The sequence below is a fragment of the Myotis myotis genome, unplaced genomic scaffold (genome assembly GCF_014108235.1).
Source record: "Myotis myotis isolate mMyoMyo1 unplaced genomic scaffold, mMyoMyo1.p scaffold_m19_p_5, whole genome shotgun sequence".
Classification (NCBI taxonomy): Eukaryota; Metazoa; Chordata; class Mammalia; order Chiroptera; family Vespertilionidae; genus Myotis; species Myotis myotis.
Window position 1 is genome coordinate 31535653 of NW_023416357.1, and position 16375 is coordinate 31552027.

The 16375-nt window shown below is 41.7% G+C and overlaps 2 protein-coding genes across 24 annotated transcripts in view; one reads left to right on the forward strand and one right to left on the reverse strand.

The window, feature by feature from the left end:
* ERCC8 (ERCC excision repair 8, CSA ubiquitin ligase complex subunit) overlaps positions 1 to 1478 on the reverse strand; it is a 41086-nt gene extending 39608 nt beyond the window's left edge. For 3 of the 5 annotated variants that reach the window (XM_036309852.1, XM_036309850.1, XM_036309851.1), the window contains exon 1: positions 1226 to 1478. In XM_036309852.1, coding sequence (XP_036165745.1) covers positions 1226 to 1302 — 77 coding nt within the window. In that variant the 5' untranslated portion in view covers positions 1303 to 1478. The remainder of the gene's footprint in view (positions 1 to 1225) is intronic. The other 2 variants (XM_036309856.1, XM_036309855.1) reach the window with 2 other exon arrangements.
* NDUFAF2 (NADH:ubiquinone oxidoreductase complex assembly factor 2) overlaps positions 1470 to 16375 on the forward strand; it is a 167728-nt gene continuing 152822 nt past the window's right edge. For all 19 annotated transcript variants that reach the window (XR_004967628.1, XR_004967630.1, XR_004967629.1 and 16 more), the window contains exon 1: positions 1470 to 1662. Coding sequence is in view for 3 of the 19 variants with exons in the window: in XM_036309859.1 (XP_036165752.1) it covers positions 1536 to 1662 (127 nt within the window). In the remaining 16 variants the exon portion in view is untranslated. The remainder of the gene's footprint in view (positions 1663 to 16375) is intronic.

Below are 16375 nucleotides of genomic sequence, written 5' to 3' on the forward strand. Positions count from 1 at the left end.
ACATAGCCCTTTGTCTTCTGGAAGACAGTTTAGCCATAGGTTCACTTGCTACTTCTCTGACCTTGCCCAATAACAATAACAGTTAATATTAAAAACCTGCTATTTAATGACACTGAAATCAGTGGTAATAGTAAGTGTAGTGGTAATCCTAACTGGCAGATTTCCTAGATAGTAGGAAAAGCATTATTAAATGCTTTTACTGAATTTTAAACTAAGATATAAGTAATTTGCCCAAGGTCATTCATCTAATAATTAGCTGAACTGCATCTGAACTCTGACTTTTTTTCCCTCCAGATCACCATGCTGTCCTGACATTTCTGAACTTCCACCAAAAAATAGTTTTTCCCATTGAAATTCCATTTCTTCCATTTTTCCATTTGATGATTATTCAAATTATGACAGTAATATGTGTTTCTTGTAACAAGTAAAATATCAAACAAACATGTGCCAAGGTAATCAATCATCCCTGCCTTGAGTTCTCTTCTAACAATGAGAAACATGGCTTTCATTATCATTCATGTGTTTATTTATCTGGTCAGTCCCCCTGTATATAACTAAGCTCCCATCATCACTACCATCCCCTTCGCCAACAAGGATGCTACTCAGGAGGCTTGGGCTTCGATTTCTGCTCCCCCAAACACCCGTATCGCTTTGAGCTTGTGAGTTCCCACGCTGAGACCACCTCCTCGTGCTCTGAAATATCACCCTGGGCCAACCTCATTCCTGTTTGGAAGCCTACCTCTGTCCAACCTGAAGACTTTAGGACTGAATTGTTTGGGAACTATGAGAGGTTAAAATGAAGGGAAAGTGGGAGGGTAATAAGATAGGGAAACAGTGGTGAGGTGTGTGTGGAAGGTGTGCAAAAAAAAAAAGTTAATGTAGCAAGTCTGAAACTGCTATCCTTAGAAAGGCTTGCTTGCAAGATTGGCCCTTGCCTGGTTTCTGGGATGAGAACGGTTCGCTGTGCCTAAACTATTTGGAGCAAACAACATGCTTTATATTGAATATCTGCTTTCCTTCTGGGAGGCTGGCATTTTTATACATTCTAGTTACATGCGTGTACATACACGGAATTTTGGTACAGGCGCCAAAAGAAGAGTAAAGCCGAGTCTGGTCAGAGGAAAGTGATCGATAATAAGGCCAGAAAGTGTGAGGCAAGGGTAACACACCTACTGGTCCAATTTTTAACTGGCCTATTAGAAAAAAAGAGTAATGTTTTCTATACCTTCGCGTGGACTCCGCTCTTCGTAGGTGAAGAGGGTCGTCCAATCCGGCTTGTCGCGCCGACAAAAACCCTAGCATCCCGGTCTCCTGCGCAAGTAGGTACCCTGGACGCGGCCATGACAGGGCTCGGGGGCGGGGCTCTAACAACGGAGCCTCCCATTGGTAGAACCAAGAAGCCAACTGACGAATGGTGAGCGCCGTTACTGGGAGGGCGTGAGGCAAGTGGGAGTTCTTGGACTGGTGGGCGGGGCGTTCTTGTTACTGTCGCAGCGGATCCGGGTGCAGCTCACGCTGGGGTCTGGGGAGCCGACATGGGTTGGTCTCAGGAGTTGTTCCGCACCGTGTGGAGAGCGCTGTCCAAGGAAGTGAAGGAGCTAGTGGGCACAGACCACTTCGGGAACAAATACTACTATATCCCGGCGTACAAGAACTGGAGAGGTGAGATGACAGCGAGGGCAACGGCGGCGCGATCAGGAACTGGGGGAAAAGTAAGGGCGCCTCGTAAACTAATGCAACGTGCGACACTGTGTAGTCACCTGAGGGGACTGTCCGAGTTCGTTCGCCCCGCCACCCGTTCACCTTAGTGGTTTTCACTGATCGCTTTCGTGCCGCGGCCCGGCGCGGTGTGTGCCCGCCGTCCGTGCGCCGCAGCCTTTGGTCCGCGCGCCCGGCCGGACCCCCGCGAGCTCGGCGCACCCCGGTCTCTCCCCGCGCGGCCGCCACGCGGGCATCTGACGCCCCAGTGTTGGTCCTTGCCTTTGGGCGACGTAGAAGGGGCAAGTCCACGGAGGTCTTTAGCCAAGGTCCTCCGAGCGGCAGAACAGGGGCCTTTCCTCCTCCTGTGCCCCGCTGGGACCGGCCGGAGCGGAGTAACGGAGGGGGAGTATCTTAAGCGCCTCTGCTCGCGTCTGTCTGCGCGTTGACCTTTCTTTCAGTAGCTCGGGACTGTCTCCGTGCGTCACCTTCCTTACAACCCAAACCCAGCAGACTATGTCAGTGCACACTGACCGAGTGGAAAAGAGGTCCCCGCAAGGCCCCACACTACCTTTCCTGCCAGTTTTCACCCCACGGTCCCTTTACAGTAGAGCTCACTTTACAGTACGTGGCTCTAAATCGTGAGGTTTCTGTATAGAAGTCTTGCGAAGTACGTACTTAGTGAAATGTGAGGAATTAGGGGCGTGCCTGTGCGCTGAAATCCCATCACCTAGCGGTAGTCATAACCTCTTCTGTGGGGTTCCCACACCGCGATGCCAAAGATCTTAGGCTTTGCGGTCAAAAAGGCTTGGCTTAGAATTCCAGCTTTGGCATCTAAGAGTTGAGGGATCATGGAGTTATTTGTCCTCCACGAGTCTCAGCCTCTTCACTTCAAAGTTAGAGATGATAATAATGACCATTATATTGAGAAGCAGTAAGACTTACCCCAAATTGTGTTCCATTCATTTCTCATAACTCTTGACAAAGGGAATTGCTTTTTCCTTCCTCATACGGCACATAGAAAGTGCATTCTGTGATTTACCACTCAAAATTTTTTGCCTAGCCTTTTTCTGTAACTTAGTTTAATATTTTAGATGTTTCCCTGATGAGCTGCTAGACTCTTTCAGCGCAAGGAATAGCTCTTAAAAAAAAGAAAAAGTCCACGGAGAGCTTGCGTAGTGAATTCTATGGCAGATTTTAAGCAGAGAGAAAGATACTTCTTTTCTATAAGTTATCAGTAATGTTTAAAAATACGCAAAACATCAGATTGACTTGTAATTGAAGTATAATTTACATTCAGTAAATTTTATACTTTTTGGTGTACAGTTTTATGATTCTTGAAAAATGTTTAGAGTCATGTAAGTAAGGTTGCCACAATCAAAATACAGAACAGTTCCTTCACCCACCGCCCACCCTCCACTCCGCACCATACCCGGCAAATTCCCTCCTACCCCTTAGTGCTTCATTCCCTCACCCCACACCCAGACCTTGGTAACCATTGATCTGTTTTATGTCCCTGTGGTTTTGTCTTTCCTAGAATATCATTTAAATGGAATTATATGGGTGTAGTCTTTTGAATCTAGTTTATTTCACATAGCACAATGCAGTTGAGTTTCATCTTGTGTCAGTTCCTTTTTATTGCTAAATAGTAATTCTACTCTTACTTTTTTTAATACTGAGCTAAAGCTGATGTTCCCAAAATGAAATTGGTTGGCTGGAAAGGCAGAGATAGCAGTGGATAGAAGGTAACAGTGATGCCTGCTATTTATTTATTTTACATTTTATTTTTTATCCTCACCTGAGAACATGTTTCCTTGGTTGTCCTATAATGGCCTTATTTATTGATTGATTTGTTTTCTTATTTTTGCAGTTTGTATAAATTGAGCTTCTTTACATTTTGATTGCTGATGTTTTTAAGCCTCTTGTAATTTATGGGTTCTCTCTTTATGTTGATTCCCCCCTCCCTGCCCAAAACACAAACCTCTGCTTTTTTAATTAGTGGATGTTAGAAAAAAGCTACTTCTTTATTTTTTTAAAAGGTATTTTAAATATATTTTTATTGATTTCAGAGTGGAAGGGAGAGGGAGAGAGAGATAGAAACATCAAAGATGAGAGAGAATCATGGATTGGCTGCCTCCTGCACGCCCCCTACTGGGGATTGAGCCAGCAACCCAGGCATGTGCCCTTGACCGGAATCGAACTCAGGACCCTTAGTCCCCAGGTTGATGCTCTATCCACTGAGCCAAACGGGCTAGAGCAAAAACTATTTCTTTAAAAAAAAATTGTATTGACTGATTTTAGAGAGGACAGAAGAGAGTGAAACATCAGATTTATGTTTCACTTATTTATGCATTCATTGGTTGATTCTTATATATCCCCTGACTGGGGATCTGCAATCTTCGTATATCAGGGACGATGCTCTAACCAACTGAGGTACCAGAACAGGATGCTACTTGTTTTTTAAAAAATAATGGCATTAACCCATTCATATTTGTTGTAATAAGTGGTAAACTTAGTGTTACTTTAGTAATCTTGATTTTTATGTTTTTTGTTAATTATGTTCTCTTATTCTTGACTACTCTCCTTAGATGTGTTTTACAGCACAGCCTCAATTTTACTTGAAATTGGCTATTTTTATCAAGTGAGGTCTGAGTGAATGCTACAGCCTGTGTCTTCCTACAGGGCTGTGATAGAATTTCTCTGGGAGAACTGTACTTAGTATTTAGGATGCCTTCACTTTCAGCCTCTGCAAATGGGAATCTTAAGTGTCAGTATCAAGTCAGAGTTGTAGTAGCCTTTGAGAAAGGGGGATGGAGCTCACCGGGATACTTAGCACATACTATTGTTAAGAGTCTTTTGATTTTCTTTTAACCTTATTTTGTGACATCTTACAAGCAGTTCATATTAGTGATAGCTAGAACTCCCTGTGGGGGCACTGGTGGTATTTCCAAATTCCTTTGACTTGACTCTTACCACTTATTTGCCCTTGCTCTCAGTCCTGCTGCTCTAAGCGTAGGATTTTCTCAGTACTTCTTTTTGAGAAACCCATATAGATTCTTTCCAGTGTAGCCTGTATGTCTGTGCTGATTCACAGGCCAGTCAGCACTGCTGAGTTTGCCTTCTATCTCATCCTGTATCATTTATTGTTTTTCTCATGTGACAGATATTTATTCAGCACTTCTTTATGCAAAATATATTCATTCTATGTATCTTAGATTTATTGGTCTTAGTTTCTGACCTATTAGTACCTTTATCTGTTTCACAGTTTAGCTATATACCCCCTCATATAGTACTAGAGGCCCAGTACATGGATTCATGTACTGTGGGGGCTGTGGCCTGCGGGGATCCACCTGCTGTGGAAGCGCTGCTCATCCTGGTCAGCCACATGGTGCTCCCGCTGTGGGAGCGCACTGACCACCAGGGGGCAGCTCCTGCGTTGAGTATCTGCTCCCTGGTGGTCAGTGTGCATCATTGCGACTGGTCGACCAGTCGTTCTGGTCGTTCCACCATTTGGTTGCTGGGCTTTTATATATATAGATAGATTCTTTAGTAAACTCAATAAGATTTGGGAAGCTAAATAACATAAACATAAATCAGTGGCTATTTTAGACTGAAGTTTGCATATTTAATTTGAAACAAATTAGAAATATATTTTCTTCTCCATTTTGTTCTCAACATAGCCTCCAATCTTTTTAGTAATGCTTACATTAATGAAAGATAGCATACATTCAGTGTGAACTCTGATTATTTCATGTATCTACAACAACCATATAACTAGGTATTATTATCCTCATCTTAAACATGGGTGATTGTTTCGTTCTGAATACTTAAATGAGAGTGATGTATGCGTACCTGGGTACAGAGTAGTTACTCAAAAAACAGCTGTTAAATGAATTGAGATATTTATGGACCCAGAATTATAAAAATAAAAACAAAAATATTTTTTAAACCACAGGAAATGATAAAGTTGTTTTAGAAAATCTTAAAACAGGCGATTAAGATAAATAGATAAATATTTTAAATTCTCACCTGAGGATATGATTTTATTGATTTTTTTTAGAGAGAGAGGAAGGGGAGAGAGAGAGAAACATCAATATGAGAAAGAAACATCGATCGGTTGCCTCCTGTATGTGTCCGGAATAGGAATGGAACACACAGCCTTGGCATGTGTCCTGACCAGGAATTGAACCCACAACCTTTTGGTGTACAGGACCACACTCCAACCAGTTGAGCCACCTGGCCAGGGCAAGGTATATTTTTATTTATGATAAATAGGCCAAATTATTCTTCAGAGACTAAAAGACTCTCATGTCTTTTCCATAACTTTTCTAGTGTGATTCCTATTTGGACTTAGCTTAGTCAGTGACCTTCTAAGTTTAGTTTTATTGCTGGCATCAAACTTCCGTTAAGATACCCAATCTAGTTTTTTTTCCTTTTACGATGAACATATCATCTGATAATTCAAAACTTGCATCATCCACTGTTATATGTACTTATTTAGCTGTTTTTGATGATGTCACCTCAACCTATTTGTATTTAGTATTTAAATATACTAAAAACTTTAATAATTTAATATTCAATTAAGACATAGTTATTAAGGCCCTAGCTGGTATGGCTCAGTGGATAGAGCATTGGCCGCAGACTGAAGGGTCCCTGGTTAGATACCTCAGTTGCAGGTTCGATCCCTGGCCCTGGTCCAGGGGTGTGTGGGAAGCAACCAATCAATGTGCCTCTCTCACATCGATGTTTCTCTCCCTCTCCCTTCCACTCTCCCTAAAACTCAATGGGAAAATATCCTTGGGTGAGGTTAAGCAAAAAAACAAAAACAAAAAATGACATAGTTATTAAGAATTAGACAAATTAAATGGTCAAAATTATTAAGAAGGTGTGTCTTGTTTCAGTGGGTAATTGGAAGATCCTGATACAGCTCGATTGAATGTGATAATCTTAACATTTAGGAAATAATGAAGTCATTTTCGATTTTTCCAGCAGGTGGCAGAATTGTTTTAAAAAATGAAGGTTGTCAGATTATTAAATATTTTCTTCAATCTGATTTCAGAGAGGAATCTTTTTTTCTAAAATAATTGGATTTATATATATATATTTCCTCCAAATAAACCCTGCATTATTGCTTTATTATGGGCTAACTTTTAAGACAAGAATTTTAAAATGACACTATGAATTATTCCTAGTCAGTAATGCACAATGATGTAAGTAGCAATTGTATTTTAAAGAATTGAGCAAAAAATTTAAAAATCATGCATATAATTTTACCAGCAGTAAGTAATACTGTCTTGAGCTTTTAGTGAACATATAATCATCACTATGGACATCATCAAATTGATAGATTATCCTAAAAGATCTTATTATTTTAGAGAAAACATGCCTTCTATTTAGGGGTATCTTAAACAAGTTGAACTTTCTTTAAAATTTTTTGGAATATAAAATAATAATTATAAACTTTTAAAAAATATTTTTTGTATTGATTTCAGAGAGGAAGGGAGAGGGAAAGAGAGATAGAAACATTAATGATGAAAGAGAAACATCGACGGCTACCTCTTATACATCCCACACTGGGGATCGAGCCCACAACCCCGGCATGTGCCCTGACCAAGAATTGAACTGTGACCTCCTGGTTCATAGGTTGATGCTCAATCACTGAACCACACAGGCTGGGTTAAACTTTTTAAATAGGTTGTGTCGGGGTTATCAGAAGGTTGTACTTTTTCCTGGTCTTTATTTTAAAATTTCATTTCTTAATAGTGTTTCCTCTGAGACTATTTCAGTTGCTTATTAAATTCCCTTAATTTGTGTGTGTATGCATGTACTTCAACACTGTATTTTGGTGAAGGATAAATACCAACAAATCCCTGAAGTTTTTGATTGCACTCCTATCTCACACTAGTAGAACCACATCTGTGTCATACCTTCATTCAAGAGAAAAGCAGAAGGAAGAAATGTGTTCACAGTCAAGCATGCCAGTCCTTTATACTAGCTTTAAAATGAATTTAAGGAACCTTAATCTTGAATTCTGCCTTTCCCTGCCAAGGAAATATTGGACTTTTAGAGAAGAAATGTAAACTATTAATGAATGGGTGACTAAGCTATGTTATATCGATTTCTAAGTGAGGCTGAAAATATTTCATGTAAGAGAAAATTGGTACTTGTCCTCTTTTGCTTTGAGGATTTCATAATTACTTTACATTGAGAATAGTAATATTAATAACAATAAGAATCCTATATAATAAAAGAGAAACATGCAAATTTACTGTCCCTCTGCTATGCTCAAGCCATGCCCACAAGCCACGCCCACAAACCAATCAGGAGCGAGTATTCAAATTAACCCAACTAAGATGGCTACAGAGCTGGAGCGAGCAGGAAGCTTGGGTTGCCCCCGGTGATGGAGGAAGCCAAGCTTCCCACCTGCGCTGGCTGGTCTTGGGCTCTGCTCAAGTCTACAAAGTTTCAATTGTAGAAGATAAATAAATCCCAGAAAAAAAAGAAAAAAAGGAGATGCTGGGAGCTTGGGTTGCTGGAGGGCATGGCCAGCCTGAAAACGGCCATCAGCCCCTCACCCAGGCTGGCCAGGCACTCCAGCAGGACTCCCCCACCCTGAAGGGGCTGTGGGCAGCCTGAAAATGGTCCTCAGCCCCTCACCCAGGCTGGCCCACACCCTCATGGGGTGAGGGTCCCCGCTGGGGGGCTTGGCCAGCCTGCAAACAGCCATCAGCCCCTCACCCAGGCTGGCCAGGCACCCCACCGGGACCCCCATCCTGATCTGGGACACCTTCAGGGCAAACCATCCAGGCCCCACCCATGCACCAGGCCTCTATCCTATATAATAAAAGGGTAATATGCAAATTGACTCTAACAGCAGAATGACTGGGAATGACTGGTCACTATGACACACACTGACCACCAGGGGGCAGATGCTCAATGCAGGAGCTGTCCCCTGGTGGTCAGTGTGCTCCCACAGGGGGAGCTCTGCTCAGCCACAAGCCAGGCTGGCGGCTGCCAGCACAGTGGTGGTGGTGGGATTCTCTCCTGCCTCCTCAGCAGCGCTAAGGATGTCCAACTGCAGCTTAGGTCTGCTCCCCGCTGGCAAGTGGACATCCCCCAAGGGCTCCTGGGCTGCCAGAGGGATGTCTGACTGACAGCTTAGGCCTGATCCCCTAGGGAGCGGGCCTAAGCCAGCAGGTGGACATCCCCCGAGGGGTCCCAGACTGCGAGAGGGCACAGGCCGGGCTGAGGGACTGCCCCGAGTGCACAAATTTTTGTGCACTGGGCCTCTAGTGATAATAATAATTATTAAATATTGTGAATTAGACACCTTTCCTTGGACTTGTCATGTTTACTGTATTGGTGGAAGAATTATAACTAATGAGAAAAATAATATATCTAGTGTTGATTTATCAAGGTCGTTTAGTGATGTACTCCATTTGTATTATGTTTGCCTATTTGTATTTCTTTGCATAGAACCCAGTTTCTCTGCAACAATGTAAATCATGTGAAATTATTACTTAGCCCTCTTACTTTTCAAAGTACTGTTCAGTTCAATTCATTTCTGTTGCTATTTGAAGACTTTAAGTGTTGGTCACTCTGCAAGAATTACAAAATTGGGTTGACATGTTTGCTTTTAAGATTTGACAATTGAATGTGCTTAGGTAGAGAATTATTACAGAACCATACTGCAGACTTCACTGTTTGATTGTTAGAATAAATTTCCATTTTTATAAAATTATTTAGGAATGTATACTTTTTTTTTTAATTAGTTTTGTAATTTTAACGCTCAAGAAGCTCTTTCTTACCTTTTGCCTTTATTGCCTTCAAGTTCACTGGTGCCTCCATCTTGTTGTTGTTGTTTTTTTTTAAATAAATATTAGCTTCTTATTATATTTGAATACAAATCTGCATAGGCAGGATTGAGAGTATTTTATTATTCAGTCAACTGATCAGTTTTTTAAAAAATATATTTTATTGATTTTTTTACAGAGAGGAAGAGAGAGGGATAGAGAGTTAGAAACATTGATCAGCTGCCTCCTGCACAACCCCCACTGGGGATGTGCCCGCAACCAAGGTACATGCCCTTGACTGGAATCGAACCTGGGACCCTTGAGTCCGCAGGCCGACGCTCTATCCACTGAGCCAAACCAGTCAGGGCGGTGCCTCCATCTTGTGGTCCAAGTGACCAATTGCACCCTTTGCCAGAGATTCTGATTAACCTTTTCTTTCTCAGCTGAATATATCATATAAAGTTATTTATTTTCTTTGGTTTGTTTATTAAAAAGCATAACTCCTTTTTTTTTACTTTTCACTCAAGGATATATTTTTATTAATTTTTAGAGAAAGTGAAAGAAAAACATCCATTGGTTGCCTCCCATATGCACCCTGACTGGGGATCGAACCCACAACCTAGCTATGTGCCCGACCAGGAATCAAACCTGCAACTTCTTGATGTATAGGACGGCGCTCCAACCAACTGAGCCACCAAGCCAAAGCTAAAAAGCATAACTCTTTTTTAAATATATTTTTTTATTGATTTTTTTTTTTTTTATAGAGAGGAAGGGAGAGGGATAGGGAGCTTGAAACATCGATGAGAGAAACATCGATCAGCCGCCTCCTGCACACCTCCCACTGGGGATGTGCCCGCAACCAAGGCACATGCCCCAGACCGGAATCGAACCTGGGACCCCTCAGTCTGCAGGCCGAAGCTCTATCCACTGAGCCAAACCGGTTAGGGCTAAAAAGCATAACTCTTATTAAACAAACATTGATCTAGTCTTTCCAGCAGGGCGTTGCTGTGAAAATCATCTTCTGTCTTTTCTATTTGTTTTCTATCTTTCCCTCTTCATTGTCTGCTCATTCTCAGAGAACAAAATGTACTCAAAAGAGACCATTTAAAGTACGCTGTTTAAAGATGAAGTATCTAGAAAAAGAGCTAGTTTGATGGTGATAGTTGTAGTAGTAGGTGTGTGTGTGTGTGTGTGTGTGTGTGTGTGTGTGTGTTTATGAGAGAGAGGGAGGAGTTTGATTAGCCCTTTATGTTGAATCCTGAAACCTGAGAGCTTAAAAAAAATTACTGTGTAATTTCAACTATAAGCTAATTAATAGAATTGAGAATTAAATAACGATCTTTACATAGTTTTTATGACAAAATTATAGCACAATATGACACACTTTATTTCATATTTCTTTCTTTCTATGGGATTAATAAAAGTATTCTTTTTGCAAAATTGAGGGCTTAATCATATTTCCTAAGGACTTTTATTAATCTTTGCCAAATATTCTATTCATTATCCTTTGAATCTTCTTTCATGTTCTAATCCTTATTGGTCTATGCTGGCTACCTCAATTAGAAATTATTTTCTTATAATTTTACTAGAGGCCCGGTGCACAAAAATTTGTGCCCTCGGGGGGGGGGGGGCGTCCCTCAGCCCGGCAGTCTGGGACCCCTCAGGAGATAACGACCTGCTGGCTTAGGCCTGCTCCCGGGTGGCAGAGGGCAGGCCCATTCCCTAGGTGCAGCCCCTGATCGGGCTCAGAGCAGGGCCGATTGGGGAGTTTGGGCGCCGCCCCCTGTCATGCACAGAGCAGGGTGGATCGGGAGATTGCGATGCCACCCTCAGTCACGCTCAGGGTAGGGCCGATTGGGGGGTTGGGGCACCGCCCCCTGACACACTCAAGGCAGGGTTGATGGGAAGGTTGCAGCGCCACCCCCTGTCACGCACAGAGCAGGGCCAATTAGGGGGTTGGGGCGCTGCCCCCTGTCACGGACAGAGCAGGGCCCATCAGTGGGGTTGGGGCTCCGTACCCTGTCACGCACAGAGCAGGGTCGATCAGGGGGTTGGGGAGCTCCCCCCTGTCACGCACAGAGCAGGGCCTATCAGGGGGTTGAGGAGCTCCCCCCTGTCACTCAGAGAGTAGGGCTGATAGGGGAGTTGGGGCACCGCCCTCTGTCACACACAGAGCAGGGCCGATCAGGGGGTTGGGGCGCCGCACCCTGGCACACACAGAGCCACAGGACGATCAGGGGGTTGGGGAGCTCCCCCTAAGGCACAGAGCAGGGCTGATCAGGGGGTTGGGGCGCCTTCCCCTGTCATGAACAGAGCAGGGCGGATAGGGAGGTTGTGGCCCTGCCCCCTGTCACACACAGAGCCGCAGGGCAATCAGGGGGTTTGGGCGCTGCCCCCTGTCACACTGATCCCAGTGCTGGGAGACCTCGCTGCTCTGCTGATCCTGGTGCTGAGAGGCATATTACCCTTTTACTATATAGGATAGAGGCCTGGTGCACAGGTGGGTGCCGGCTGGTTTGCCCTGAAGGGTGTCCTGGATCAGGGTGGGGTCCCCACTGGGGTGCCTGGCCAGCCTGGGTGAGGGGCTAAGGGCTGTTTTCAGGCTGGCGGGTGACTGAAGCTCCCAACCGCTCCTTTTTTTTCTTTATTTTTTTTTTTAATCTGGGCCAGCTTTAGCTCTGAGGCTTGGCTTCAGCTCTTAGGCCTCAGCTGCTGAAAGCAGGTATCTGGTTTGTTTGGGTTCTATAATCGAAACACTGTTTCAACTCCAGCTCTGAGATCCCAGCTGGCTGAAAGCAGGTTTCTGGAGTTTTGTTGAGCTTCTATATTTGTTACAATGTTTCACACTGCAAGCTTAGAGGCTGGCAGTGGCAGGCGGGGAACGTTGGAGTCCTCCGTCACTGAAGCAAGCAAGCCTCATGTTCGCTTCAAGCTGCCTGGCTGCTGGCCGCCATCTTGGCTGGCAGTTAATTTGCATATTGCCCTGATTAGCCATTGGGAAGGGTAGCGGAGGTTCGGCTAATTACCATGTTTCTCTTTTATTAGATAGGATATTGCTTTCATAGACTTCATGAAAGCATATTTTGCAGCATTTGCAATTTCACTTTGTGTTCAACTAATGCTATATTTGTAAAATATGTCCCCATTGTGTTATAGGTGATTGCTTTTGTAGCTGTTTCTCTGACTGTTAGCCTGGACAATATCTGGATTGTATCAGGTGTTTAAGAAAGCTTGTTTATCTATTTGACTGATAGTTGTTGAGTACCCACTGTGTGTCAGGTATAGTTCCAGACATGACATATACCAATAAATAGAATATGCAAAGACCCATACCCTTTTTGAGTTTGCGTTGTAACTAAGGGAGTCATATGATAAAAAATGTATATACATAAATAGAAACTTGCATAATTGTCACAGTATAGTAATTCTAAGGGGAAAAGAAAATTAAATCAGAGTAAAGGAATCAGGAGTACTGGAAGTAGGGGCTGGGGTGAAAGTTTTAATGGGATGGTTAGGGTAGTTTGGTTTAGATGGTAACATTTTGAACAAACCTAGAGGAAGTGAGGAAGTTAGTCAAGTGGATATCTGGAGCAAGAATGCCTCACAGTCAGAGGGAATAGCAATGCAAGTGAGTATTTACTCTGAATGAAATGGGAGTTGGTGCCTACCATATACTAGATATTTAGTTAGTGTTTGTTAAATTGAAAGAAGGAGACTCCACAGGGGTAGACTTTGGCTTATCTAACCTCATTTCCTTCCTTGCAGTGCTTCTGCGGCTTCTCTTTCTTAAGCAGCAGAGCAAAAAAAAGTAGTCCCTGCAGAATATGAAAGCCCTTGAGGTGGTTTCACATTAAACCTAAAAGATTTCCTTGTAATTTTACCTCTAAAATTTTATTTTCTTTTTCTAAAATGTTGTTTCTGAAGTCTTTGAAATGGAACTTACATTGGTCCAACTAGTACCTTTTTAAAAAATCAGATATATTGTTTTATGCCTATGTGTTATCTAGGGAGGCAGTCCACCAAAAGTAGGACCACCTTCTGCCATTTTCATTCATCTCTTTAATAGTTATTGAATATCATGTATGGGCCAGGAACACTAGAAGTGTGTGTATATATTTAAGATTATTTTTTAGAAATGTCATTTCCAAAAATTACCCTCCTTTAGATATTAAGATCTAGTTTGTAATAAAATATTTCAAGTGCTTTAGTAAATACACTTAACAGTATAATTAAGTATAAGCATCCTACCTAATAAAAGAATAATATGCAAATTAACCATCAGTCCGCAACAAAGATGCCGGCACCCATAGCAGCCAGGGCAGGACGCTGGCAGGTCATCCGGCAACGTGAGCCCAGGAGGCAAGCACGGCCCACAGGCAGCACCCAGCAGGGCCTGCTTGGCCATTGCCACAGCGACCAGCGAGCAGGCAAGTGCGCCCGCAGACAGCACCCAGCAGGGCCTGCTTGCCCATTGCCATGGTGTGGAGCAGGCAGGCCCCACAGAGAGCAGAGAACCACGGGGAATGGACCCAAGTCGTCAGTAGGACATCCTGTGAGGGCTCCCTGATTGGAGAGTGTGCAGGTCGGGCTGAGGGACCCCCGCCCCCCCCCATGCACGAATTTCGTGCACCGGGCCTCTAGTTTTAAAATGAAAAACACTTTTCCTCAAAAATTGGAAACTAGTATATATTATAACTGAAGGTCAAAAATACTTGATTTTCAATACAAGAATACCAAAGCACTCTTGCCCGCAAGACTTCTTTTGACCACTCAACCATCTGTACCAAAGAAAAGTGGTTGCTGGTAAGACAGTACCCTCATTTCTAAATTCATTTTTTTGTTGTTGTTAATCCTCACCTGAGGATATTTTTTTCATTGATTTTTAGACAGAGTAGAAGGGAGGGAGGGAGGGAGGTAAGGAAGAGAGAGAGAGAGAGAGAGAGAGAGAGAGAGAGAGAGAGAGAGAAAGGAACATCAATGTGAGAGAGATACATCAATTGGTGGCCTCCTGCACATGCCTGGGGGCCAGGGATTGAACCTGCAACCCAGGTACATGCCCTTGACAGGAAATCGAACCCTTGACCCTTTGGTCCGAGGGCCAATGCTCTACTACTGAGCCACACTCGTTAGGGCTCTAAAACCATTTTTAATAGAGCCATCTTTTTCCTTCATAACTCTTACAAAGGTATCTTCCCACTCTGAATCTTAAATTTACTTGCTTGACCTTTAAGTTTTCCATGTGAGAGCACTGACTTTGCATTTGTAGTTTTCCAATGAGCAACATAATTTATATTAAAAAGTATTTCTAATTAAAATAATTCCACATTTTTTCCTCTTTGTTAAACACTAAAGTTACTCTGCTAGAAAATTAAAATGTTTTTACTTTGATTTTTTTTATTATATCAGAAACAACATGACCAGCTTGAAGAAGATAAAGAAATCATTAAGTCATTTAAATTTTTAACCTCATTTGTCTCTGTGTATATACATATGTGTATTTTTAAGTTATTTTCCTCCCAAATATTAATTATAAATAGAGGGTCTTTTGAATGATTACTTTTTTCAACTATAGATGAGACAACTGAGATTATTACTGTCCCAAATCTCCTAAAATCTCAAGCTATACTTTCCCAGTATAGTTTAACAAAAATGATCTTTAAAGTGATTTTTTAGCATGCTACTTTTTATTAGTATGCACTACACAATAAATACCTTACTCTTCTTTTATACCAATTGAACTTTCTTTAGTGCTGTATTACTTTATTTTGTACTTGTTTTTCTTTTGAAAGTAATCTTCAATTTGTCAGAATCAAATCAAGCGTTATAGCTAGTACACAAAACTATGAAAGCAGCAAGGTTCAGAATGGAAATATTGACACATACCTATATAGTAGCCCAATACTGTGTTATAACTGTGACACATGTTCATCAACACAAAGTTTTGGTGAGTCTCTTTTGAAACTCATAAATAAAAAAGTCTGTCTGACCGTGTTGTGCAATATTCTTATAACTGTGTATGACTTCACTAAGATGTTTTCATTTAAGCAGGATGTCCAAATGAGGAAAATAACTGAATCAGAAATACTGTAAAAACAATTGGTTAAATTATAAGAAAGGTAAATGGGTCAAAGCCAATGTCAGATTTTAGTCAGCTATTTAACCATTTGTCTAGTTCAAATTAGGTATGATGAAAAGACTGCTAACATTGGAGTTAAACACTTAATTGAACTCTATTTGGATGACTTACTTTTGAATTATAAACTGGAAGATAAATTTGATAAACTGTCGGTGACATTAGAGTGTAATTAGAAAATTAAAGAATTAAACATTATTTACAACTAATAAAATTCCCTTTTTCTTTTTGAATTATCTTAATGTCTACCATTTTACATCCATTAGCAAATAAAATCTTTTCAGGATCTCCCTTTCTATTTTTACTTTTATTGTGCATGGATTCCCTCCTCTTTATATTTTTAAATAAAATACTGAGCAAGAACAAAAATTCTTAAATAAATAAAATAGGAGCCTCTAAATGGGGTATTATCATCTTGGAGAACAGCTTATTAATGGGCCACCTGCGAAATGGCCTGCTAAATTATTGGCAACCAAGTACTTAACGTGATTCTCAGCCAATAAGTGATACCCACATATTTCTTTTTGAGGAATAGAAAATAGTCAAAATTTTAAATCTGGGAGTCTCAGACATGAGTCTGGGTCAAGTTTGGAGCCAGCAAAATTAAATTTGTAGTTAATGCTTAAATCGTTGAAAAGGTAGCAAATTCAGGAACATTTTGGGCAATTATAATTTTGTATGAATGAATAAATAAACCTACAAATCTAAAGCTTTACTTTTATTAAGGACAATTATAATTGTTAATATTTAC